Source organism: Carlito syrichta, unplaced genomic scaffold (genome assembly GCF_000164805.1).
Source record: "Carlito syrichta isolate Samal-C Ts95f unplaced genomic scaffold, Tarsius_syrichta-2.0.1 Scaffold301823, whole genome shotgun sequence".
Lineage (NCBI taxonomy): Eukaryota > Metazoa > Chordata > Mammalia > Primates > Tarsiidae > Carlito > Carlito syrichta.
In genome coordinates, this window is record NW_007245919.1 from 250220 (window position 1) to 277234 (window position 27015).

A 27015-nucleotide genomic window follows, 5' to 3' on the forward strand; every position below is an offset into this window, starting at 1 on the left:
CCCTCTTGAAGGTGGGGCAAGAAAGTGCGCTGACTCACTCATCACGGTGCAACAGACCTACTCTCTGGGAGTGGTGGATCAACTACTCAGGGCTTGATCGTGACCCCGAGGGAATATTTGAAAGCACAAACTTCGGAGGGACCTGCTGAGTGCTGAGTTCCAGGTGCCCCAAGCCCTACCCTGATCCAGCCGCGAGACAAAGGGTGTGGCCAAAAAAGGACAAGGAAGAACTCCAAAGAGATCAGTGGTGAGTCGAGGGCTGACCCAAACCCTCTCCTCCCCAGCAATCCTCTGAGTCGGACCTATACAGCTGGATCACAACTGAGAGGGACAAACCCAGGAGGAGTCTGGACGTCACAATAGGAAAACTCCATTCCAGGATAGATTAGCTAGGCCACCCACCGCAAGAACATACTTGGGGAAGAGACAGTCCCGTACCTCCCCACCGGAGGACTTCTCCCTGGCCATTGAGATACCATCTAACAACCCCAGTAAGAATGGCCATTTTTAATAAAACAAACAACAACAGATGCTGGTGAGGATGCATAGAAAAAGGAATGCTTTTACACTGCTGGAAGGAATGCAAACTAGTGCAACCTTTTTGGAAGACACTGTGGCGATTTCTTTTTTTTTTTTTTTTTTTTTTTTGAGTTGGAGTCTCACTCTGTCACCCAGACTGGAGTGCAGTGGCCAATTCTGGCCACCGCAACCTCAACCTGCTCGACTCCGGCGATCCTTCCACCTCAGCCTTCCAAGTAGCTGGAATTACAGGCATACACTACCACGCCTGGCTGATTTTTTGATTTATTGTAGAGACAGGTCTCGCTGCCCAGGCGGGTCTCGAACCCGCGGGCTCAGGCAATCCACTCACCTCAGCCTCCCAAAGGCGCGGGATTACAGGCTGAGCCACCGAGCCCGGCTGCAATTTCTAAAAGAACTAGAAATTGACCTTCCATATGACCCAGAAATTCCCCTACTGGGGATATACCCAGAAGAACTCAAGTCATTCTACAAAAAAGATACCTGCACAAGTATGTTTGTTGCAGTTCTATTCACAATAGCAAAAATATGGAACCAATCATGTTGCCCATCAAAACTGGACTGGATAAAAAAATGTGGTAGTATACACAATGGAATATTATGCAGCCATAAGGAAGGATAAACATATGGACTTCACAGCAACTTGGATGGATTTAGAGTTGATCATACTCAGTGATCTATCACAGAAAGAAAGAACAGAGTACTGTATGTTCTCACTCATAAGGGAATCTTGAACAATTATAATACTATAAGAAAGTGATTGGTAGTAATGGGAAACTGTCAGGGGAGGGGGGTGGGACTGGCAGTTGAGGGAAACTCCTAGGGGAGGGAGGGGCATACCTCATCAACAAGGGTGCCTGCATAATCAATGTTTGTATACCTAACCCTGAATTGTATCCCAAATCTTTATAATAATAAAAAAGAAAAAAAAAAAACTATAAATCTGTGAACGTATATGAAAATAAACAACTATTGAGTTTTTACAATATATCAGATATTGTGCTAGATGCTGGAGATAAAATATCATTGCCTTTCTTAAGAAAAAAGTTATTCTTTTAATTTAATTTGAACACCCAATAATCTCTCATGTTTTTCAGTTAAAGTTAAAATATTTAATTTTCAAAACTTTAAAATAAATTTTTAGTTCAAAGACCTTAAAATTAAGCAACTGCCTATTACAAATTAAAGACACATTTATAGATTTTTTTCTACTTGGGTGTAAACTAATTTCTTATTATATTTTCATAGTACTTATTTGTGCATTATTCACATCACTATGCCTAATTATTCTATAATTTATTCATGCTGGTAAGCTAAGCACAGGAAAACTGTATTCAGACAAACCATAATATTGGAGGATTAAGGGAACATGAGGATAACTCACACCTATAACTTATTGGGCACCTAACTTCTACAAATTTAGATTTCATCATCTGTATAGTAGAGATTATAATAGCACTTACATAACAAATTTGGCCAAGCATTTATTTAGTTAGCTTAAAGGACTGACAATACTGCTTTATACATTTGAAGTGATCAACGCATGGTAAGATTTATTAGTACCACTGTAGTCTTTGGAGATATTTATATGTGCTAGCTTATTTGTCCATCTATGGATTATAAGTTTTTTCCTTTTAATTTTTTTTTACTTCAAAGATGTGGGGTACAATTCAGGGTTAGGTATGCAAATGTTCATTATGCATGTACCCTTGTTATGGAACATAATTTTAAGGAACTGCATGCATAATCTACAGAAATAGATTATGAAATGGTTGGCCCATTTATTTAGATCAAATGTGACTTGCCATGAATTTATATATTTTATATATACTCATTATATTTGTACTTGGGCTTTTTAAAACACAATGAATAATTGTATTGTGTCTGAAGTCAGGGAGTTTTGGGTTTGATTTCTGTCTTCAGCACTAATTAACTAGATGAACTCATGGTAATTTAGCATCTTAGGCCTCATTTTACTCTTTAAAATATATACTGTGCAGGTATGCTGAATACATTAAATAAGAAATTCTACATAAATCATTTGGTATAGTTGCACATCATTAGCACCAAATACAAACCAAATATTATTATCATATGCTTAAATATTTTAAAAATAATTAAATCAATCAAAAGATTTTATTGTGTAGAATTCACTGTTAATTACCCACAAATGCAATTTGCAATAAAAAGTTATTAAAATTACTGCAATTATTATATAAAATTTAATCACAGGTAACACTCACAACCTCATCTTAGCTCAACACTTGACTAATTCCCCAATGTGTGAGGAAAACTGATTATTCCCTGGGCTCCATTTCTGCATTCTCTACTTCACTCTCATTTTATTTCTTCCTGGAATATTGCCCCTATTTTCATCAGCTACTGTGAATAGGTCTGTGAATTTTGGGGTGGAGCAAAGTGAGGTGTATATGCTATTGCATACCCTGTGCTCTTCTCAGCTTCCATCTATGTCCATGACTCATGATTAATGGTTATGTAGTAATAGTGTCACCCACATCTACTGTTCACTGAGTCTACTGCCTGTGCTAGACACTGTGTTGCTCACTTTATTAGTGTTAATCTTGCAAAAATTTGGATGTAGAGTGCTACACTGAAAATAAGAACAAAGACTCGGTGAGTTTATAACCTACACAATGATGGAGAAAAATAGAATAGTACTTTTCTGGGTTTATCTGAATTTTGCTTAATAGGAAGTAATATTTTTTAAATGTATGGTAACCAAATCTATAATTTTTTGGCAAATTTCAATGATTTTTTAAGACATCAGTTAGAAGAGGACAATGTGAAATAGTAACTGTTTTATTACAAAGAAGATGACATAGAACACTAATTTTCTAGTTTTTATGAGAACCAGCTTGTTTTGTCTTTTCAGTGATGTAAATTTCAAGTCTGAATTCAGTTCAAAAATCAGGGAAGACCTATCACTTCAAAAAAAGGTTCTCCACATATTTTCCATATAATAATGAATTGTATAATTGTTTTAACTTACCTCTTAATATCTTGCTTGATCCTACTCCTTCATAAATATTCAGTACATCTGTATTATATGTACTAAAAGAATTAATGTTGATTTTAATGGAAAGTCCTTGATGTACACTAAAATAAAAGCAGAAAATTGATTATAGATCTTTTAATAGTTGTCATAATTTTTTTTTTTTTTTTTTTTATTGAGTTGGAGTCTCACTCTGTCACCCAGACTGGAGTGCAGTGGCCGCTCCCGGCCATCGCAGCCTCGACCTGCTGGGCTCCGGCAATCCTTCCACCTCAGCCTTCCAAGTAGCCGGAATTACAGGCATGCGCTACCACACCCGGCTGATTTTTTTTTGATTTATTGTAGAGATGAGGTCTCGCTGCCCAGGCGGGTCTCGAACCCGCGGACTCAGGCAATCCACTCACCTCAGCCTCCCAAAGGCACGGGATTACCAGCTGAGCCACTGAGCCCGGCAGTTGTCATAATTTTTAAAGCAGTCTAGAATTTGTATGTATTTTCTTTTCTTGTGATAAAAATCATATAACATAATATCTACCCTCTTAAATGCGGTGCAGTGTTAACTCTGAACTCAGTGTAGCACAGCAGAGACTTAGAGCTTTTTCTATATCCATTGAACAGCAATGCCCCATTGCTCACTACTCCCCAGCCACTAGCAACCACCATTCTCATTTCATTTCCTTGAGTTTGCCTACTTCAGAAGCTTCATGTAAGTGAAATCATGCAGTATATATAGGATTTCCTTCCTTTTCATGACTGAATAATATTCCATTTTATGTAAATACCACATTGCCTTTATCTAGTCATCTGTTAATGGACATCCACATTCTTTCTCTCTCGTGGCTATTGTGAATAATGCTGAAATGAACTTAGGAGTGTAGATATCTCTTTGAGATAAATACTCAGTATTGGGATTTCTGGTTCACATGTGAATTCTATTTTTAATTTTTTGAGGAAGATACTGTTTTTCACAGCAGCTATAGCATTTTGCATTTCTACTAACAGTGTACAAGGTTTCCATTTTCTTCAAATCCTTGCCAACACATTATTTTCTGTTGTTTGTTTGTTTGCTTTAGGTAATGACCATCTTAACAGGGGATATCTGATTGAGGCGATGTTTCATGATTTTAACTTGCATTTATTTAATAAATAGTGATGTTGAACATCTTTTCATAAACTTGTCGGGCATTTACATGTTTTTAGATAAATGTTTACTTAAATCTTTTGCCCCTTTGTTTTTCTTTCTTTCTTTTTTTATTTTTATTTTTGAGTTGGAGTCTCACTCTGTCGCCCAGACTGTAGTGCAGTGGCCGCTCCCGGCCACCACAGCCTCGACCTGCTGGGCTCTGGCATCCTTCCGCCTCAGTCTTCCAAGTAGCTGAAATTACAGGCGCGCGCTACCAAGCCCGGCTGATTTTTTGATTTATTGTAGAGATGAGGTCTCGCTGCCCAGGCGGGTCTCGAACCTGCGGGCTCAGGCAATCCACTCACCTCAGCCTCCCAAAGGCGCAGGATTACAGGCTGAGCCACCAAGCGGGGCTTGTTTTTCTTTCTCAGTGTTAGTTTATTCATATCCATCTAAACAATCCACATGTCAGTGATCTTTGGGTTGAAAAAGGCATATGATCCTGGGACTGTCAGGCATCCTTCTTTCTATAAATAATAAAACTTAGGTCCCCAGACTCAGAATTACTTTGGTCTGAGATTTGCACAGAATCCTGCTTCCAGCCTACTTTCTTCACCCTTTTCTGTTACCTTCATATTAGCTCTGTTTTCTTTTATATTTTCTGATTACTTTCTTTTTAAAAAATAATTTTATTTTTAAAATGTGGGGTACAATTCGGGGTCAAGTATACAAATGTTCATTATGCAGGTGACCTTGTTGATGAGGTGTGTCTCCCCTCCTCTGGCAGTTTCCCACTACTGCCAAAGCTATCCCTCCTTACCTGGCAATTTTGCCCACTTTTAAGTTTTTTTTATTATAAAGTTTTAGGAGCCTCTTACATATTTTGAATGTTAACCATTTATCAGTTACATAATTTGCAAATATTTCCTCCTATTCTATCAGCTGCCTTTTTTTCTTTTGATTGTTTCTTTTATTGCACAGAAGCTTTACTTTGATATAATCCCACTCATTTATTTTTGTTTTAGTTGCTTGTGTTGTTATTGGAAATCGTTGTTAATACTAATGTCAACAAGCTTTCTTTTTTCTCTAGCTTTAAGATTTTAGCTCTTACATTTAAGTCTTAAGTTTGTTATGAGTTGATTTTTGTGTATTGTGTAAGTTAAAAACCCAATTTCATTCTTCTACACATGAGTTTCAGGTCTTTCCAACACCATATGTTGAAAAGATTATTCCTCTCCCCATTGTGTTGTCTTGGCAATCTCATTCAGGATCAGTCAATCATATATGTGAGGGCTTATTTATGGACTTTCCATTCTGTCTATTGGTCTGTTTGTCTTTATACCAGTACATTACTGTTTTTATTACTGGGGCTTTGTAATATATTTTGAAATTAGAAAGTATGAGGCTTCTAGCTTTGTTCTTCTTTTTCAAGATTGCTTTGGCTATTCTGGTTTTGTTCTGGTTCCTTATAAATTTTACAATGTTTTCTATTTCTGCAGAAAATGCCATTGGTATTTTGATAGGGATTGTATTGAGTGTATACATCGCTTTGGGTAGTATGGACATTTTGATAATATTAAGTCTTCTGATCCATTTATGAGTATGTTGTTCATACTATCAATGTGGCAACTATTATATTCTGCAATTAATTATTAGCCACATACTTAATTGGCTTGCCTATCAGAATTTGTGTTACTAAAAGAAAATAATTAATTCATTTATTCTTATACTTTTCAATACTTTGTGAAAACAAATACATACTTGTTAATGTAAAAAACAAAATCTATCTAGCTGTCTGTATGAACATAGGAGGAATAGTGTGACAGCTTCATTAGACAGTTTTAATTGATATTTAAAAATAAAATTTTCATGTTCAGATAATAATTTCAGGAGAAGGAGCCTAGGGCAATCTCTATTTACAACTCCACTATTTCAGTGAAATGTTAGAATAAAAAAAATGTAAACAATTCCTCTGAATGTGTTGGAAGTACAAAGTTCCTCTGAATTCCTCCAAAAGGGAGTAGACAGAAAGAGAAATAAAAGCGTGGGTGATGACATTTAAGCTTACTTGGTCATGAGGTTGGATGGGTTATCTGTAAATGAACCCAGAAGAGAAAACTCAAAGAACTCAAATTAGGTAGATACTTGTTTCCAAAGCCAAACAGAAGCCTTGAGAAATGAACTTGTCTCATAAACTGGCACTAAAAGATGTTGGGAGAACAAGGTATTATGGCCAAGGGCATGGCAAACTTGGTTTTTAGGTATGCCCTCAGTAGTAACATGGCCAATTAGGCAATTGAGGACTTCTTCATAAAGTTAATGTTTGGAAGTCAATAGGTTATTGTTGGGAAATATCCATCTGTGGCAAGATCCCAGGTTTATCAAACACTGTACCATAATTCTGGGCAGGGTGCTGACATTCAGGGCTGGAGATTAGTCTTCATATAATGAGGTTGATGATAGTGAAATAGAATTAAAAGGCATCTAAATGGAAACACAGATTTTTGCACCTGAGCAGTGTTTGTTGCCAGAGAAGTAAAGTTAGAACAGTGATGGACTATTAAAAAAAAAAAAATGACATATGAACTTCAATCCTATCAGATCCAGCAGTTCTGGAGTAAATTCTGGGATATATGTGGTGATAAGCTCCAGGGGTGATTGTGATGTGTCTTAGGCTTGAGGGCTCCTGAAGTGAGATAGGTAAGTATAGGAGATGCCACACTCATGGTTACTCTCAGAGCAGCAGATCTTCCCAAACCAGACTGAGAGACAGAGAGGAAAGCTGTGGTGGTGACTGCTAAATACTTAAGCTCTGCCTCTTTTAGGTTAGTTCAGGGATGGGTCGAGTAAGTGCAGTGAGATGTTTAGGGGATCCAGAGTCAAAGCTAAAGACAGAGGCAGAAGAAATAAAGTAGCCATGAGTAATGATTTCTCCTCTTTTAATTAAAGCTTTGGTGACTCCAGGCAAGAATAATAGTGAGTTCTTCATTGGATGTTTTCAAGCTGTGAGACTAAGGAATGACTGCCAGAGAAACTCCCCAGAAGCCTTTGTTTTCAAGGGTCCTTTGCTTTCTCAAAATAGGTAATTAGAAGAAACCCAGAGAAAAATGTGCATACTGTTTTCTACTTTCTTCTGATTCAGAAAAGCCAACTGACTTGCAATAAAACCACAGGACTTTATAAAACCAAGATTAACTGAAGGATATAATCAGATAGTTTTGTAATGTTTGACATCTTGGTTGCCTTCTGATTTTTTGAAGACATGAGCACTTCTTCAAATTTAATGTATACACTTTGTATTTTTGTATTGTTAGCTAATCTTTTTATAATCCACTTTTATTGAGGGCTTAATATTTAGCTAAACATACTTTGCACTTATTACCATATTTAATAATGACTTTGAGCAGAGTAGTTGAACTCTATTTTGAGCAAAAGAGGTTTAGTAATTTGTCTGAGATCACACATCTTGAATCTGAAGAAGCTAGATCTGAATCCACACAGAATGTCTCCAATATTTATATTCTTCACTATTGATCTTATGCAAAATGTAGCCTAATGTAATTCAACAGCTAAGCTTGTCTATCCCAAAATATAGTTCAGTTACATCTTACACATTTTCTCCAATATTTAATTGTTCTTGCAAGCTTGCAGAAAAATTGCTGTCTTTACCCTCGTTTTGATTACTATTGAGAGAAAACAAACTATCTAGTGCAATGCATCTCTAATATAATAACCAGTTTTGAGAAAAACATAAATTATTTGTGTGATTCATTAAATCATAGTCGCATCATGAAGCATAGTATTTGTTTTGGAATAATATTTTAGATTCCTCAGGTTTTTCAAATCATCCCTACCCTAAGAGTGGGTTTCTTTAGTTTCAAAAATTAAGTGCAGAAATGGAAAGGCAGTAAAAATCATGGGACCTAAAATTTCTCAATTAATATAGGAAGTTTGTAGCATAAAGAATATTATTATTTTAACAAAAGTCTATTGTGTGTTCTTCTCATAAACCCTCTAAATCTGACCTATATTTATTAAGAACTAAATTATTGTTATTTTATTAACAATTATATTATTTTTATTTGATATTAAAAATATTTCAAAGTTTCCATGAAAAAATAATTGTGTACCCAAGGATGCAAATTATTTTATATAATTTATATATTCTTTCCATTATCAGTGAAAGTAACTTATGATCTTCTAAGACTTTCTACTGACATTTTAAATTAATAACTGAATTATTTTCCTAATGAACAGTGCTAATAGCCATTCTTTTAAATTTGATGTACTATAAGTTTCCTACATATGAATGAGTTTCATTCTGAGAGCTCATTTATATTTCCAATTTGTTTGTAAATCCAACAAAGTTAGCTTAGGTACCCAACTAACACCATCAGCTAGAGAGTACTATACTGTAATGGGTTTATAGTACTTTTTAACACAAATAATACATAGAAAACACAAAAAATAAAGAAAGCATTCTGAATTTTACAGTACAGCACATGACAATGTTGCCAGATACATGAACTACTTATGTGATTGTACATAATAACTAACATTCAGATCTTTGAAAATTCACATCTTGAAGGATCGCACGTAAGGGACTTATTGCAATTATATGTAGCTATATATTTCACATATAAATGTGAGTGGAGGCAATATCTTTCAACTTGGTTAATTCTTCAGTTGGCGAGAATAACTTAGAACATTTTAAACATTTAATCTTATTTTTGGCATACAAATAGCATGTTGTCTAGAACATGAAACAAATTGTTCTCTTAGTTATATCACTTATCTGACAGGGGATTGAGCTACAAATAGAAATTCAACACAACAGGATGTCCTTTACTTGAATAATGTCAAGTAAATTTTAGTAGAGCAATCTTTTTTCATATCTCTTCTCTGGCATATGTCTATATGAGTGATTATTTATGGGGTCATTTTATGTTATTTGTTGGGGAAGAAAGTGATGGTCTGCCTTTGAACCTTCTTTAATCAATTAATCAGCTATTATATTGATTTCTCTAGTCTTCCTGCGAGGCATCACAATGACTAAAATTATTATACCTTAGGTCAGATTAGGAAATCATGAGCCCATTCAGCTATTAAGAGAAATGAACTAGAATATAACTTTTCATAGTGATTTCCTTGGAACATTTATTCTGCATGCTCTATGGGGGCAATATTCAGTGGCTTAATTGGAAAGCTTTTCATGGAGATTGACACTGCATATTAGCATATTTAAGGCTATGAGAAGTTCTGCAATTTTTAAAAAGTTTTAATGAGTTTATTTCAATATCCCTCATATTTATTTGAGCACTTTTTTTTCTCCTTGGAATATTTGGAAGGAACTTCAGGTATTACTTCTGTGAAAAATGCTTAGATAAACACTCAGATCAGCTATCAGTAACCCAATGATTTTGATCATCAAAAGGATTGGATTGGTCAACCAAATTAAAAGTTTGGAGGTCAAATATGTAGTTACAGATCCAAATCTCATTCAAGATACAACAAAAAAAGAAAAATTTGTATACAGAGGATGTTCTCTGCTCTTAATCCACTGCTACTAAATCACATCATTGGAAATTTTCATACAAGTACTGGCATCGTGAGAAGGTAACTATCCTGTAGACAGATGTAGGTGATATAAAATTCCATTTCTTCTATTACTGTCATTCCTTGCCAGCACATGATTTCTTCTTACTGTACACATACAAAACTTAATTTAGAGCCCAAAGAGATGGCTCCATTTATTAGACAGTGTTATTCATAGGACAGAACACCTTTTTAAAAGGTTAAGATTTAAGAGAGTAACATTGTAATAGGTTTGTCAGTTGAAAGGACTTTACTTCATAGTTAATGAAAACAACGATCATGAAAAAAACTACTGCTGAAAGTGATAAGACATTGCATCAAAAAAAGACTTTATGACTTAAGAACAGAAAATAGAATATAGCATATTACCGTATGATCCACTGGCAAACAACACTCGATTCAGGAGGCTTTGGATAATAGGTAGCCTGGAAAGACCCAGAAGATCCAGTCAACAAAAATCTTCCATCACAAACTGTAGCTGCAAAGTGATGCCAGTTAAAGTTAGACAAAAACAATCTTGGGATTCAAATTGGTTAACAAACATTTCTCAGAACACTCATGGCAGAATCTGTACAAGGCTACTTTACAAAACTGAAATAACCAAATGAGAGTAAATAAGATCTCATGTTTTAAATCTGTCTGCTAATTTCAAATAGTCTTACATGCTCCATCATTAAGTACTTTAGAAAAGCATTCCATTTCTAAACTCCTATACCTAAGTTGCATCATAAGTGCATTCTTCCATATTTGCAAGAAAACACATATATATGAATTGTAACCTGCCAATTTAGACAAATAATAATTAATATTTTGTCTTATTTTCCTCATTAAGATGGAGCTAGGTGAATTTCAAATATATGCACAAGATATTATGCTCTCCTGAAAATGATGAAAATAAGGTCAAATATTAGTGCTAGTAGCCCACAGAGAATTCCATCCAATTTGTTTTACTCACCTTCTAAACTTTATCACTCCTTTTGAATAGACTCATTATCTAACTCAATATTTTCAGCCTTTTGCTTCCCACGATTACTCATTTTCCTTATATAGCTCTTGTAACACATTTACTTCATGAACTTTCTCAGGCATTTATTGGTATGTTTTAGTTTATATATGCCTAATTTCCATCTAGATTAAAATCTTCTTGGAGGCATGAACCAGAAGCCATACCTATAGATTTTTGTTTTCCTTGTATACTTACTCTGTGCAGTATATGCTAAGGCAAAAAAAATTAATTTGATTTTTACAACTTTTAGTTTTTCTTATATTATTTTCTTTACACTTTGTTACTTCTGTTGACAACATATTCTAAAAATATGATAAATAAAAAAGGGCTTGAAAGTGCCCTTTTTCTCTAGGTAGATTGCAAACTCCTCATATGTCAGATGGAGAGTCAAAGAAATATAACCAAATTAATTTGTTGCTTTTGCAATCTGAGTGCTATAATAAGCTAACCCAAATGGATGTATTAAAAAGTTCACTTTGAAATATACTGCAATTCTATGAAGTTATACAATGAAAACTATTATATGACAAACATTTTATACTGATAAAAATAAATAAATTGAAAAGTTGAATACTACATATGCATCTTGGTAAAAATCCCATGCTTTTTATAGTGTTATTGTTATTTTTAGTATGTTTCTTAAAAGCATAAAAATGTACAGGTGGGAGGCGGGTGGGGAAAAGAGAAAAAATTTACCTTGATAAGTTAATTTTAAGATTCAAAGTCTGTTAAAAACAATGGCTTAGGAATTATCTGCATTGGCATATGACTTGATAACCTGATGCCCAGCAGGAGACCAAAAAAAAAAAGAAAAGAAAAGAAAAAACTTTAAAAAATAACAAATGAAGAACAGGAAGCAAGGATTAAATAAATTCTGGACTATTCAGCACCGAACACAGGAAAGAAAATAGAGAAAAATTGTGGTTTGTTTAGAGAATTGAATCTCCTTATGTATAATAATTACTACAGCAACAAGAAAAATTAAGAATAATTTTTTATGATTTGAAAACATATAGTAAAATATGGGACTTTTAAATAAAGGACTAAATAATTTTCTATTTGTAAAAACAAATCTCTTTCCTGGCTCTCATCTCTCTTCCCACTGCAAACCTTGCCAAACAAATGGGACAATTAATGCCTTAGTGTCAAAGACCATAAGAAAAAATTTAGTGTTTGCTTGCATTTTATGATATATAAAGCCTTTTAATAACAGTTTGTCAAGAAACAGCATGGACTCAAAGACTGTAGGCAGTGCAGTAAATTCCACTGCTATTGTAAATACTTTGTATTTGAATTATGATTCTTAGGAACCAAGGAAGTAGAGTAATGAATCCTACCAGCTCTAAAATACAACCGCTAACTCTTATGGAGCGTTTACTATGTGCCAGCCATTTTTCTAAAGTCATTATATATGTATTAATGTAATCTTCATAAAAACCCTATGAAGTTATAACTGGGAAAACTGAGGGTTAGAGGGGTCAAGTGGCTAGCACCAACTCCGAGCTTATAAGCAACAAGTTAAAGCCAGGCAGTTTTAGTCCAGAGCATACTGTGTTATATTGCCTAATACCACAATATATACAGCCATTATAACGACAACTCTCACTCTTTGACCTAAAAAGCAAGAGGGAAAGCATAAATAAAAGAAGCAGGAACTTAAAAAAAAGTAGTTTCGTCTTTTTCAATGTTCTCAAAAGTACAATATAGATCACATTTTCAATAGCATTTTATACTGTTTATTGTGAACAAGAACACAAGAAAGAGAACAAAAAGAGAACAAAACAAGATCTGTTTTAAAATTAATAAATCTTATTTGCAAAGCTACTAAATTTGTAGTACCTCTTCGCACCCATTCTCTACACTATTTGGGAGAGATATCAACAGCTTTATGCTGCACAAGAGGATTTATGATTTTTCAAAAATCTGAGTTATGTCTCTACTGGCAAAGATAGTTCTATGCTTGACAAAACCCATTTCAGTCCCTTCCTAGGCACATGACTAAACTACACTTCCCCAAATCCCTTGCAGTCAGATGAGGTCATGTGGCTGAGATGTCCAAGAAAGTACTGTAGTAGTGATTGTGTGTATTTCCAAATACGATCTTTGGAGTCTCACTCCGTTGCCCAGGCTGGAGTTTAGTGGCACGCTCACGGCTAATTTTTTTTTTTTTTCAATACAGATGGGGACTCGCCAAGTTGCCTGGGCTGGTCTCGAACCTGCAGTCTCCGGCAATCCACTCGCCTCGGCCTCCCAAAGTGCTGGGATTACAGGCAGAGTCACCGAGGCCGGCCTCTCCAAGTATGATTTCTAAGCAGATTTGTAACATTCTTCTCTTGTCTGTCAGCAGGTTGTAAAGGAGCCAGAGAAGACTCAGAGAGGAGAGAGTGGCAGGCAAGGAGCTGGCACCCTGAATGCCTTTGTAGAATGCTGCCCTTTGCCATTCTTTATGCATTGTGATATAGGTTATAAATAAACAGTTATTGTTTTAAATTAATACGATTGTTTGTCATAGTATTATTTAGTATGTCCTGAAGAATTTCCCTGTCTAATTTCCTATGAATTTGTTAAGTTTAGTGGGAATGAATAATCTACAAATCAAATTCTGCTCTAACTAGCCTTAGGTAAATTCCTGCATGCGGGCAAAGATGAAGACTATTCCAGAAGGAATTTAGAATAAAATTACAATAGTATTAAGTTACTCTAACAGCAAAGTTTGGAATGACAAAATATTGTCATTTCAAGATGCAGGCTTTTGCAAAAGGCTTTCTCATATATTCTTTCATTTAATTTCAGGCTGTTTCTGGAGAACCTAAATACAAATTACAATGAAGCAGGATAGGCTTTTAGGGAGGAAAAAAAAACAGCTGTGGATGAGTAGGAATGCTGCGTGTTCAGAATTATGACTTTTTAGACTGCACAGTGCTTCCTAGTGCAGCATCTGGAAAAAAACTTCTGAGAAGAAGATAAATGAAACTGTCCAATAATAACAGCCATGCTATAAACGTTACCCGTGATGAGATTGAATTCATAAAGGTACGTGCTTAGGACTGTTGAGAGCTCCCTCTGCTGGTACAATATTTACTAATCGTGTGTTTGCTCAGACCATTGAATTCTCCAAGATATAAACATGAAACATGATCTATATACCACCCACCAGGTCTATTATGCTCGTGCAAATGAGACATACAAACTATGAAGACACTTGCCAACTTCCAAATGGTCCTGTGCCTTGACCTAAAGTCTGTGAGTCAGCATCTTTTCTTCTCATGTGTCAGCTAAAAGTGAACTTTTTTGCTGATGTAATTCTAATAAGAGAAAAACAATTTAAAGAAATCTTCATTCAGCTATAGTCAGCTATAAGTTCTGCAAACCCAAATAACTAAAGACTAAAAAAGGAAGCTGTGTGAGGAAGTCAACATTAACGTGATTCTGTTAACAGCACAATCAGAATTAGAGCTCACACCTGGAGCAAAAAATAATATAATAAATAAATAAACATGAGAGAGACTAAAGGTCAATTTCATATAGAGAAAATTATCTTAAATTCATGTGTGAATGTAGATTGATGAACAGGAGCTTTCAGGTAGAGGTGATGCTGGGAGCTTGAGTTGGTACTGAAATCCACTAGGCTTGTGGGTTCATCACCATCAATGATTAAAATAAATACAACTTGTACTCTTGAATTCTTGCTGGATAAGCATAGGCTAATTTCTTGTATTTTCCACTACTTTATCCCAGAAATGTTTTAAATGTATTTACCAAATTAGATACAATCCCAACTGTGAACTACAAATAAGAGAATCAAGAAAATGGAAAAGAAGTATCTAGAGACTTAACAGAGTCAGTGACATGAAAGGCTTGTCACTACCAAATTTCAAGAAACACAAAACCACCATGATACCAAAAAGTAATAATGTAGCTTGATTATGTTTTTTAAAGCATTTAAACAATTAGGTTTTAATATTGAGGGTCATCTCATGAGTTTATAGTGGCTCAGACAAACAATTATTGGCCTTAAAAGTTACGGTAGGACAAATTTTCACACTTACATGATATATCTGTGGTTATTTTTTGATGTGCACTGATCATGATTTATCATGAAAACAATGAACTCCATGGGGTAGAGATCAGAAAATAGGTGTGCTACACTTTCTGTTTATTTGATTCATCTAATTTATTAGTGATTTATTTATCCTATTTTAGGTAAGCATCATTGCACAGTGGTTTAAAGCTGTGTATCTAAACTGACATACATTATTATCTTTGAACTAAAAGTCAGCATTGCCTTTGTTACCTCATGATGGCATACTTGTATCATATTTGTTATGAAAAGGTTTTGGAAAATACCTGAACACCATAGCAAAAAAAGAAGGCTGCTTTCTTCCTTTTGAGTAACTTAGTTATATAAAATAGATTTAAAAATATTCTGTAGCCTGCACTTTCTTCCAATATGCTCTGAGTGCACTTCAAAGTACGTAGTTAAACTTTAAAGGGTTGAATTTTATCCAAGAACATTCGAATTGGGATTGCTTAGTGGAAGTCTCTGTAGTAGAGTTGGCTTTTGTTGAATCCAGTACTGGGAAACAGATCAACAGCCTGTCTTTCAAAATATGTACAAAGTGGATAGGTAATTTTTAAAACTTTGGTTGTTATTGGAACATTCGATTAATATCAAGCAAGATGAGAAAAATGTAACACATAATAAAAAGAGAAGTGTGGCAAATAGTAACTAAAGCCTTTAATACACTTGAATAACTAATTGTACTCATGATCAATTTTAAAATATTATAAGCCATACCAAAAAATGTGCAATTCATGCTTTCTGTGTGAATTAAAAAATATATGTTAGACTTCTCCAAGTACAATAATTCCCCATTATCTACAGAGTTTACGTTCCAAGACCCCCAGTGGATGCCTGAAACCATGGATAGTACCAAGCCTTACTTACACTATGTTTTTTCCTATGTATATATATATCTATGATAAAGTTTAACTTATAAAGTATGCACAGTAAGAGATTAACAACAAAGAAATAATAAAATAGAGCAATCATAACAATATTCAGAAGGACATAATGCAAAATTCATATTTTTTTTGTTTTTGGAATTTTCCATTTGATATTTTGACCCACGGGAGGTGAAACTGTGGAAATTGTGGACAAGGGGAGCTACTCTGGTTTTACACGGCCATTTTCTTAGCTATGTTGTACACAAAAAATAAATTATCCACTTAGATGCTGCTTCATAGTAAACTTTTCTAAATGGAAACCAGCTATAAAATAAAGAAGTAAGCCAAAGAATAAATATGTTTAAACCACTTAAAGCCATGCTTGGCATATAGTAAGAGCTACTTAAGTGCCAAATAATAAAAATAATAAAATATTATTATTACTAACACTCAAAACAGATGTCAACATATACAAGTAAACCACAGATGTTTTACTTATCAGGCATTAAGCTCTTATTCATAACTGGTGTTCATAATTTGCAGTGCTACAAGAGGCAAATAAATGCAACACTCAAAATTTTAAAATGGTATTCATTGAGTTGGGTACTGTTAAAATGTTAAAAAATGAAAGACTAATAGAAAAATGATGGCAAAACACATGAAAAACCATTAGTAAGAAGTGAGAATGTATATGTAAGAAGTCAAGGTCATAATAATTTTAAGTAGTTTAATCTCAAGTCGGGATGAAAATTATTGACACTCTCTTCCCACCTTCAAGACAGATATTGTTAATCACAATAACCTTTCAACAGTTCTAAAAGAAAACTCAATGGTACCAAAATGATGTAGTTAATATGTTTAATGCAATGTATGAAGTTTAGGAAAATATTAATACTATTTTTTAAATTTTATGTTATATATAAACATAGCTTTTGGAATAGCTTATTCTTTAGTAGTTTCAGATATCTGATTTGTGTGTGTATGTGTGTGTGTGTGTGTGTGTGTGTGTGTGTGTGTGTGTGTGTGTGTATAGTGAGGGAGAATAAATGGAAAAGGAAAGAGTAGGGGTATTAACTTACCACAGGTTTCATTGTCTTCATCAGAACCATCTGGACAGTTTAATTGTCCATCACAAAATAAATCAATTGTTATACACTTCAGAGCATCAGCACAAGGCCTTGTTCCAGGTAGGCACTCTACTGAGACATTTCCTTAAAAAAAAAAAAGAAATTATTTAAAATTCCAATTGGTGAGATATGTCCAATGTTGGAATATTTATTATTTTTTGCCATTGAGTTTCTTATTTGTAAGTATGTACTTCAATTCCTAATAGAAGTATGATTTCATTTGATAAATAAATCATCTGTAAAAATACAGAAATTTAAGTTTTGAAAAAATATACACCTCTTTATAGATGGTAAATTTGAATGCTTATATTGTTGATTTTAATCTTGATGTTCAACATTACAATCTGGACATTAAGTCCTTCATATTTATACTTCCTTGTGTTGTGTTATAGGATAAATTCATTGGAAACTTTATCACAACACCTGCAGTATCAATACTAGCAGCCAATTCATTTACTCATAAGTACATTCTTTGAAGATATAGTCAGATGTCAACATATGCCACTCAGGACCCTTTGATCTCACTATCTATCATTCATTCACTCTACAAATATTTATCTACTTATTTGTGTCATGCAATTTTAAGGGATAGAGTTAAAAGAATGAATAAGACTGAACCTCTGTTCTCATGGAGCTTAAGTCAAGACTTGGATTTTAGAGTAACATTTATCAGCAAATGCTGTTTTAAAGTAAGACAAAACACTTAAAATTTCCAGTGCTTTACTACATCGAGCAACGGTGAATCCCAATGGCTATTTCCATTCAATTTTTCTTTGTTCCTTGGGTCAGAGATTCTTAAGGAGGGTAAGATGCAAACACATCTCCTCAAGGTTCTATGCCATATTCTGGCTGGGATCTGAACAATTTACACCTTTCAACTTGTCTTGTAAAAATGTACCAAAAAATGTATTTTACTTCTGGAAACCAACTTGGAAAATGTAAGTGCAATTCTAAAAAGACGACATATTTTTATTGTCCACAAAATAGAGGTATAAGTTTTTATTTTTTTGGACCAATGTGGAAACATTTTCGTCTCTAACTAGAACAAGAATGACGATTTAAAGTTTTTGAAATATTTAATTCAATAGCATTTTTTGGTTGTTGTTGTTGTTGTTGTAATCCTAAAGCCAGCACTGCCATCTACTGGGTTTTAAAAATATAAAATTCTGACATTTATTTTTATGCTCCATAAAATGAATTGGGAAAATAAAAGTGTCTGTGTCAATTGATCTGTTAAGATAATACATAATTAGAAACAATTAGACAGGATTGCTATCTGTACAACTAGATTAGACTTTTGGAACTACCTCTAATTAAAATGGTTATAAATCACTGGGAAATTCATGGAATATCTAATATCTAAAATAGGGCAGAAAAAAGACCAGAGCCATTCACAAATGTCAGAATACCCCCATTTTAAATAATAAACAATAATTATTTATTGCTATTTAATAAACCCAAATTGCATAATTGTTAATATCAAAGAGTTAATTATCAAGAGAGTCCTAAATTATTGAATCCCTAATCTATAAAAGGCATATTTGACAGTATTCCATAAACAATTGATTAATATATTTTACAAAAACAGTATACTTGAAACTGTCTTATTTTAACATAGCTAATATAATTCTAAGTATTCAACATTTAAAAGACTAGAATTTGGATATAGCTAGAAAGATATATAATTTTTACTGTCCTAATACTTCTCGTGGGAGCTTCAATTTCTAATGCTTTCCGTTTCTGTTTGTTGCCTATTGAGCTCTAGATTGAACCTAAAACCACACTGGCAAGTGTACCACTCAGGACCCTTTGATCTCACTAACTATCATTCATTCACTCTACAAATATTTATCTACTTATTTGTGTCATGGAATTTTAAGGGAGAGAGTTAAAAGAATGAATAAGACTGAACCTCTATTCTCAGGGAGCTTGGAATTTAGTGGACTGATTTATTACCTAATTATGTTTTTTAAAGAAATATTAAAAAGTGCTATGAGGCATCAAGGATCAGACGATTAGTTTCCTTCTGAGGCGAAAATTCAAAACATCTTCACAGAAGTGGTCATATGTAAACTAGATTTTAAAAGTTGCCTAGAAACCAAGGAGACAAGTATATTGAATGTACTTGGTGATATGTCAGAAGTACATCAGTATATGGAAAACAAGTGAGTTTCACTTACCTGGATGGCAGGATGGTTGTGGAAGCCATAGCAGAAAGGCAGTTTAGTGCCAGATTCTGGAGGATCTTTTTATTTTTGTCATGTGTTAGAAATATTTTCCAATAGACAGGGACATGGAAAGATCTTACATATCTCTGTGATATGGCCACTCCATGTTTCATAAAGAATATTATGTGACCATGTGAAAAATCACTTGAAAAAAGACCAACTGAGAAGCTGTCTCAGCAGTCCATGTGAAAGTTGATGAGGGCTAGAACTCACACTGGCAGAAGAGATGGGACATGGACTCAATTGCTCCTTTACAGGTAGAATTGATGAAAGTCATGGACCAGATACAATTCTGGCCAAGATTTGGAGAAGCGGAGAGAGGGGTGTGAAGGAGAGGGCAGTTGAATCACTGGAGTTGTCAGCTGGATTTCTAATGGTCATCTGTCACAATAGTGATTATAAGAGGAGCAGATGGTGAGATTAGACAATGAGTCAAGTTTGAAGTATTTTGATTTAAAGGTGAGAATATTAATTATTCTTGTCGGTTTCATTCTGTCTCTTTCTAGACTCTGCTTCATAAACACCCTTTAGTTGACTTGGTTCATGAAGAAAGAGGAGTTTCTCATATTGAAACTAATATAAAAATAAGATTAGAATTTTGATACAAAGGTAGTAAGTTTTAGGATTTTGTCAAATTGTATTCTTTCAATTTTATTTTCTCTCTCTCTCTCTCTCATTTTCTTGCATACACATGTATGATCATAATTTCCAACAAAACCATTGATTAACACATTAGCTGTTACAGAAATTTCCCAGATATCAGTTTTTTTTAAATGACCTTACATTCTAGAGTTTTTCAACTTGAGTACTATTTGATTTGCATTTTATTCCTCAAAGTTTGCCCCAGTATTTCTTTCTTTCTAAGAAGTCTATATCAAACTGTACTTCTCAACAGGAAATTTTTAGAGAAGAGTTAATCAAGTCTACTTAAAGAAATGTACACAAGCAGAATGATACTTAATTTAGTTTATTGAAAGTTGACCAAATTTTCTGAATATTAGGCACTGTTAACTTCCTTGGGAAAAATATTTGCAACATGATTTTATGTTTATATAATATTTTATCTCCAGGATACAAAGTTTTAGAATATTATAAAAACATGTTAGCAAATTAGTATTTTTTGGAATTCTGAAGAAAAAAGATTTTATTTCTTCTTTTATATTTGTATTGTAAAGGATTCAGTGTAAACTCACAGGTTATTACTTCAGAGTGATCCAAAGTCAAAATAATTTTCAGTGATTCGGGGCTGGGGATCTCCTGTGCTTACTCAATATAGATTCTGTTCAACCTATTATGGTAGATAAACAGACTAAAGTCCATTTTTTGGTCTTCCAAATCATTTACAAGAAATGTAATGTACACAATGATCAATTGAATATCATAACTTACAAATCTTAGATTTTGTTTTCCCTATCATTTAAATGGAAGAAATAGTACTTGGTGGCCTAAGCTGTTACAGACAAATTAAGTCTGAGATCCTTACAGCTTACTTCGAAGTGGAATCAGATTCTGGATCCATGAATGTCTGCCTCTAGAGACCAATTTTATTTCACTGTACTATATTGGAAGATAGATATCACCTTACAGAAACTCTCAGTTACATTGAAAGAACAAATCTAGGTTTGTTTTTGTTTTTGTGTAGCAAGATCATAGCTTTTCAATCCAAATGAAATTATTGTGGAAAGATACTTACTAGTCCCAATATCATGTGGGTATAATGTCATACATTAGAAGAGTGTGCTTAGTAATATATAAATGCTTTTTTAAAAAAATTTGTTTTGTTTTTGAGTCAGAGTCTCACTGTCATCTACGCTGGAGTGCAATGGCGCAATCATAGCTACTGCAGCCTTGACCTGCTGGACTCAGACGATCCTTCTGCCTAAGCCTTCCAAGTTGCTAGAACTACAGGTGTGTGCCACCATGCCCGGCTAACGTTTTGATTTATTATTAGAGACCTGGTCTTGCCATGTTGCCCAGGTTGGTCTCGAACACGTGGCTCAGGCAGTCCTCTCACCTCTGCCTCCCAAAGTGCTGGGATTACAGACATAAGCCATCGTACCTAGCCAATGCTTTCTCTTAAATGCAAAGAAAGAAAAATACTTAAAGTCACAATGCATGTGGTATTAGATAAAGTCTCTGGGTCTCAGTATTAGATCAAGTAAGCTGACGAACATAATTCTACCTAGGTTGCAGTGGTCCACTCATGTTCTTCACTAACAGTCCATAGTTCTTTTTCTTTGGTCCCCTAAACTCTTCCACATAGTAGAATTGTAGTAAGATTGCATTTTGTATAAGATTGACAAAGCTCAGGATAGTGAAACTTTTTTTAGCCTTCCATCATTGCCTACACAGTAAGTATGGAAGGACTAAAACAAAGTGTGGTCTAGAAACCCTACAAACATATGAGCAATTTCCCCAAACAGCCCCTGTAGGCATTCTGTAGCTGCCAAGAAATCAATCTATATAATGTGACCTTAGTTTCCATTCCTGCCTCTGGTGTTCCAAACGGGTTAGTAAAACTTTAAGGTAACTGGCAACAAAGGCAGTTGAATGATAGAGCATAATCCTCATGGACTTTGTACCGTTATAATACAAAAACTCTCTTTGTCAGAATTTATAATAGCACTAATGCCAGGTATATGATGCATGCATTTGTTGATTTTTCTCAAACTCCATCTCCAGGCATATAAAAGTGAGAATAAACTTAACATCCCTGAAAGGCATATTCATAACAAATTACTACTTGGAAACTTCGGTTTTCGAGTTTAATTGCGTTGTTCCTGTCTATAAATCTATAGTATCTTGCCGTATGAGAGGAAGAAATGAGAAGGACAATTAGGCGCTCATGTAGTACATGGATTTTGTAAGAAAAAAAAGAATATGACATTCTGCCACCTACTTACCTTATGATTATCCTTTATGGTTTTGTTAAGGTAATTCAATATTATCTCCAGTAAGAGGAAATGTTTGGAAACAGTGGGGTTTTTTTTGGTGACATGAAAGTTCAGATTAAGATGAGTATTGCCAAGTATAATTATCTGGTTTTGAACTTAGTTTTGAATAATCTTTTTTGTAAAGTGTGTTTTTTTTTTTTTTTTTTGTGTTGGAGTCTCACTCTGTCACCCGGACTAGAGTGCAGTGGCCGCTCCCGGCCACCGCAGCCTCGACCCCCTGGGCTCCGGCGATCCTTCCACCTCAGCCTTCCGAGTAGCTGGAACTACAGGCGCGCGCTACCACGCCCGGCTAATTTTTTGATTTATTGTAGAGATGAGGTCTCGCCAAGTTGCCCAGGCAGGTCTCGAACCCGCGGACTCAGGTAATCCACTCACTTCAGCTTCCCAAAGGCGCGGGATTACAGGCTGAGCCACCGAGCCGGCCCTTTTTTGTAAAGTTAACATAAGGTTTGTATGTGTGTTTGTTTTTCTGTTTGGTTTTATTTTATTGAAGCCAGCAGAGGGAACAGAGAAGGATCTAATATTGGTTGTTCCCCTTTTGTGGGAGTCACTATGATGACCTCAACACAGTAGTATCTGAGTTTATCTCTTTCAATTCTCATAATATATCTAAGATATATATATTCTTTAATCTATATTTTTAGATAATAAATATAAAGTTCAAAGAAGTTAGATAGCTGGCCAAATATATAAAGAATAATTGGTAAAATTAGGAGATAGATGGGTTACCCACGTCTTTTTAGTGATTAAGAATTTTATGTTACTTTTTAATCTTTATTTTGACTATCAGTTATTCGTATAAAATATGAAGGATAGAGCTAAGTTTAAACGTAGGAAAGGAAATTTCTGTTCTATCCCCCACCCCAGGAGAGAAAAATTTGGGTGGAGTGCTTTCTCATGCTCTGTTCCCTCCTCCATCATTTCCTTCTTTGATCAGAGGAAATGATATATGGTTCAACACATTCTATATACTTTTCATAGGTTTGTCTTGAGGATAATAAAGGAGAAATAACTTTTCTAAGTCAAAGACTTTCTTACTTTATTTAAAACTGATTCTTTTCCACCTAAGTCATTCCACATATCTTTCTTAGAACATTTAATACAGATAAGAGGACCTTAATAAATGGAGGTTAGGTGAATCACTCAATGAACCAATAAATAGATAACAGAGCACTAAACTGAATATTTGTTGCCTACTTTCAAAGTCTTAGGAGCAAATTTCTCAAAATATGTGTATATTAAGATTACTTTTTCAGTTTATTTTTAGACCAAAAGAATTAGTTATTATCAATCCTAAAAGCATTTTTAAAAAAAAAATAATTGAAGATGCTATAAATATATTTATAGGGGTATATAGACAGATAGATAGATATAGATATAGATATAGATAACATTGGAGAAGAGAATATGGACTCAATGACTTTTTTTTTCAATTTGTTATGCTGCGTTTTGGATATAACCTAAATACAACTGCAGTCAGGCTTATCCTATCATAATAGATCTTTAGTGGGTTTTAGAGTTGTGATGGTCTATTTCAAAAAGCATTTGGATTAGTGATTCATGTGATATTTTGCTTTTCAAACATCATGCTCATTATTTTATGCAAGAATTATGCATTCTTACTTAGAATGACATTTATAGTTTCACAAATGTTCTTTCCTTGTATGTAAATTATATATTTTATATAAATTTTAATAATATAAAATGGGGGTATTATTCTTGGGAGTTGACTGACGATTTATACAGTATGTCCTTTACTGAATTTACTCCAAGGGATTAGGCACACACCCAGGACATTTATCATGAAGAGTAATTCAGGACCGTAGAAGATATTTTAGTTGACTGGCAGATAGAAAATAGCATGTGAACAATTACTCGAAATTCAGAGAAACCACCACATCAAAGATACATACTAGAAGTTGGCTCAAAGTAGATACTCAATGTAAAAAAAAAAAAAACATTAAATGAATGAATTCAAGACAACTTTGGTATTACTTTGGCCTTGAGTACTGTGTTAACAAGAGAGAGCAAGTATGTCTAACTTCTAGGTAGAGAGAATATTCACAGAAAAAAATCCTTAACATTAGATGAAACCTGCATTCCTTCTGGAAAAACATTTTTATTCTATTGATGGCCTTCTTAGCAATAGATAATGATCCCAATTCTAACAGGATGGGAGTGAGGTCAGACAATTCATGCATTAACCCTAAATATATTGTTTACCTTGGTGAAATGTTAGTCTAGAACTGTAAATTTTTAAGCTCCAGTTTTCTTATTTATAAAATAAGTGTAATATTAATTGTGGTGGCATCAAAGAATTTCAGAAACCTAAAAAAAGTAACAACTTTTTTTCAAAAGATAGAAATAATATTATTATAATTAACCTGGAGTTGTCAGATGACTGCTTGTTGTTGGCTTGTCTGTAAAGATAAATTATATATTTTAAGCTGATTTTAAAAAACTTATATATTCTGTGTAATATTTAACCTGAGAATTTTTAATATTTTTGTGAATTATTAGTATATATTAATTTAGGAATATGTCATTTGCACATGAATCTAAGAATAAACATGTTTTCATTGATTTTTAATAATGTAGAATTTCATATTTTTAACTCATCTTTTATTTTCTAAGAAGACAATGTTATTTAATGATCAATAACTAGATATGAGGAAGACTTATTAATTTCATAGTGAATATAGACTTAAATGTTCTAGGTTAATCTGATGCTATCTGAAATAGAACCACGGGCTTTGGAATCAGAAGGAATTGATTTCTGAGAAATTGATTTCTGAGTGTGACACTTAATAGCTGTGTGACCCTGGGCACGTTACTTATAACTTAATTTATTTTTAAATGGAAAATAGTACTTCTTTACAAGATCATTCTGATAATTAAAAAAAGTAATGTTCATAAAATATAGTACTTGGCTTAAGAGAATAATTTGAAAAAAATAGGCTTTCAAATATTATGAAAATGTCATGATTATAGGTACAAATATTATGAAAATGTCATGATTATAGATAATACCAAAAAGTAATATTTTCATAGTTTTATAATAATTTATTCTTTTACAAATTATCTATAATGTTGATATTTAGGATGACATCTGAAATATTCAGACACATTTTATTAGAAACAATTTATAGGAAGTCAACTTTTCAGAAAAGTAGAGATATGCCCAGTGATTCTACTGGCTGACAGAGCCAGGATTAGTGTTTCAAATCTTCTAGCTTCAATTTTAGTGCTTTTTTCTACTGCGCAATAATCTTATTTTTAAAGATAACTTAGGTTAATTCTAAAAGTTATTAATAATTTCCTAAAGGAAACTCTTTCAATATGGTGTGATCTTGATAAAACAAAATGAAGTTCTAAATTTTATCAGTAGCAGTGATCTATTGTAATTAGAAAGATAGAGTGAAGAGAATACTAAATAAAGTAGTTAATGTTAAGCCTAAATTCTCCTTTTCAAAAAGTGCAATACATTCTGAAAGTCATCATTTGAATAACTTTCAAACTTTCTTTATCTCATTTTTAGCGACCTTACAAATTCCGTGGCTTCATCTCCAAAATGCCATGATTGAGCCATTTTGGGGGTTGCTACACACACACACACACACACACACACACACACACACACACACACACACACACACACACACACTTCATATATACAAATGTCTATAAAGTTTAAATTATGAAAAGAACATTGAAATTGGAAATATATATTCTTGCCACAAGTAACTAGTCATTATAAACCTTGTAATATTATGAACTACATTATTCCTAACCAATGTATGCTTCTTACATTTTAATATAAAGAGTCAATGTGTCAGAAAAAACTACAAGAAAAAATTATGTATATTTTCCCAATGTTGTATTTTTTTAAATGCTACAAACACTGACCTGAAGTTGTTGCAGGACTTACTGTAGAAAAATTATCCAAAGATGCTGCAATAAAGAAAAGTTAATTTGACACATAGACTTGTGATATAAACATACTACAAAACATTGAATACTGTTTGAATATTCATTCAAAGGGCATCTGATCCTTTAGAGTTTTTATTTTACATTTTCTCATGTTCAACCTTTCTATTCCTTATTGTACTTTAATACATTTAAGTTCCAGAATCTGCATATTCTTTCTATTCAATTTACTTATGCAAAAAGTTTGCTTTATTTTGCATCCATTTAAGAAAGGTACTTATTGGATCATCATTGCTATATAAAATAATTTATATTTAAAGAAACTGTGTAATATGAAACACCTGAAATTGGCATACCTAAAGCCACTGGTTTTGCACTGAAACCTATAGAAGATATCAATTGCAAAGCAGACTATAGCATAATACATATCTACTTTGAACTGAACAGTTCTTAATTTAAACATTCATTTTTAACATAAAAGATAAAAATTGGCTATTTTCTTCAACTTTTACCATGTTTAATTGTTTTCAAAATATAGACTCAGCTATGCAAAAT

General features: G+C 33.6%; 1 protein-coding gene across 1 annotated transcript in view; it reads right to left on the reverse strand.

The window, feature by feature from the left end:
• The window catches only part of TMPRSS15 (transmembrane protease, serine 15), a 141673-nt gene that overhangs the window by 95716 nt on the left and 18942 nt on the right, over positions 1–27015 (reverse strand). The window contains exons 5-8 of the mRNA XM_008055327.1: positions 24918–24953; positions 17304–17435; positions 10641–10749; positions 3551–3657 (exon numbers count right to left, since the gene is read on the reverse strand). Coding sequence (XP_008053518.1) covers positions 3551–3657; positions 10641–10749; positions 17304–17435; positions 24918–24953 — 384 coding nt within the window. The remainder of the gene's footprint in view (positions 1–3550; positions 3658–10640; positions 10750–17303; positions 17436–24917; positions 24954–27015) is intronic.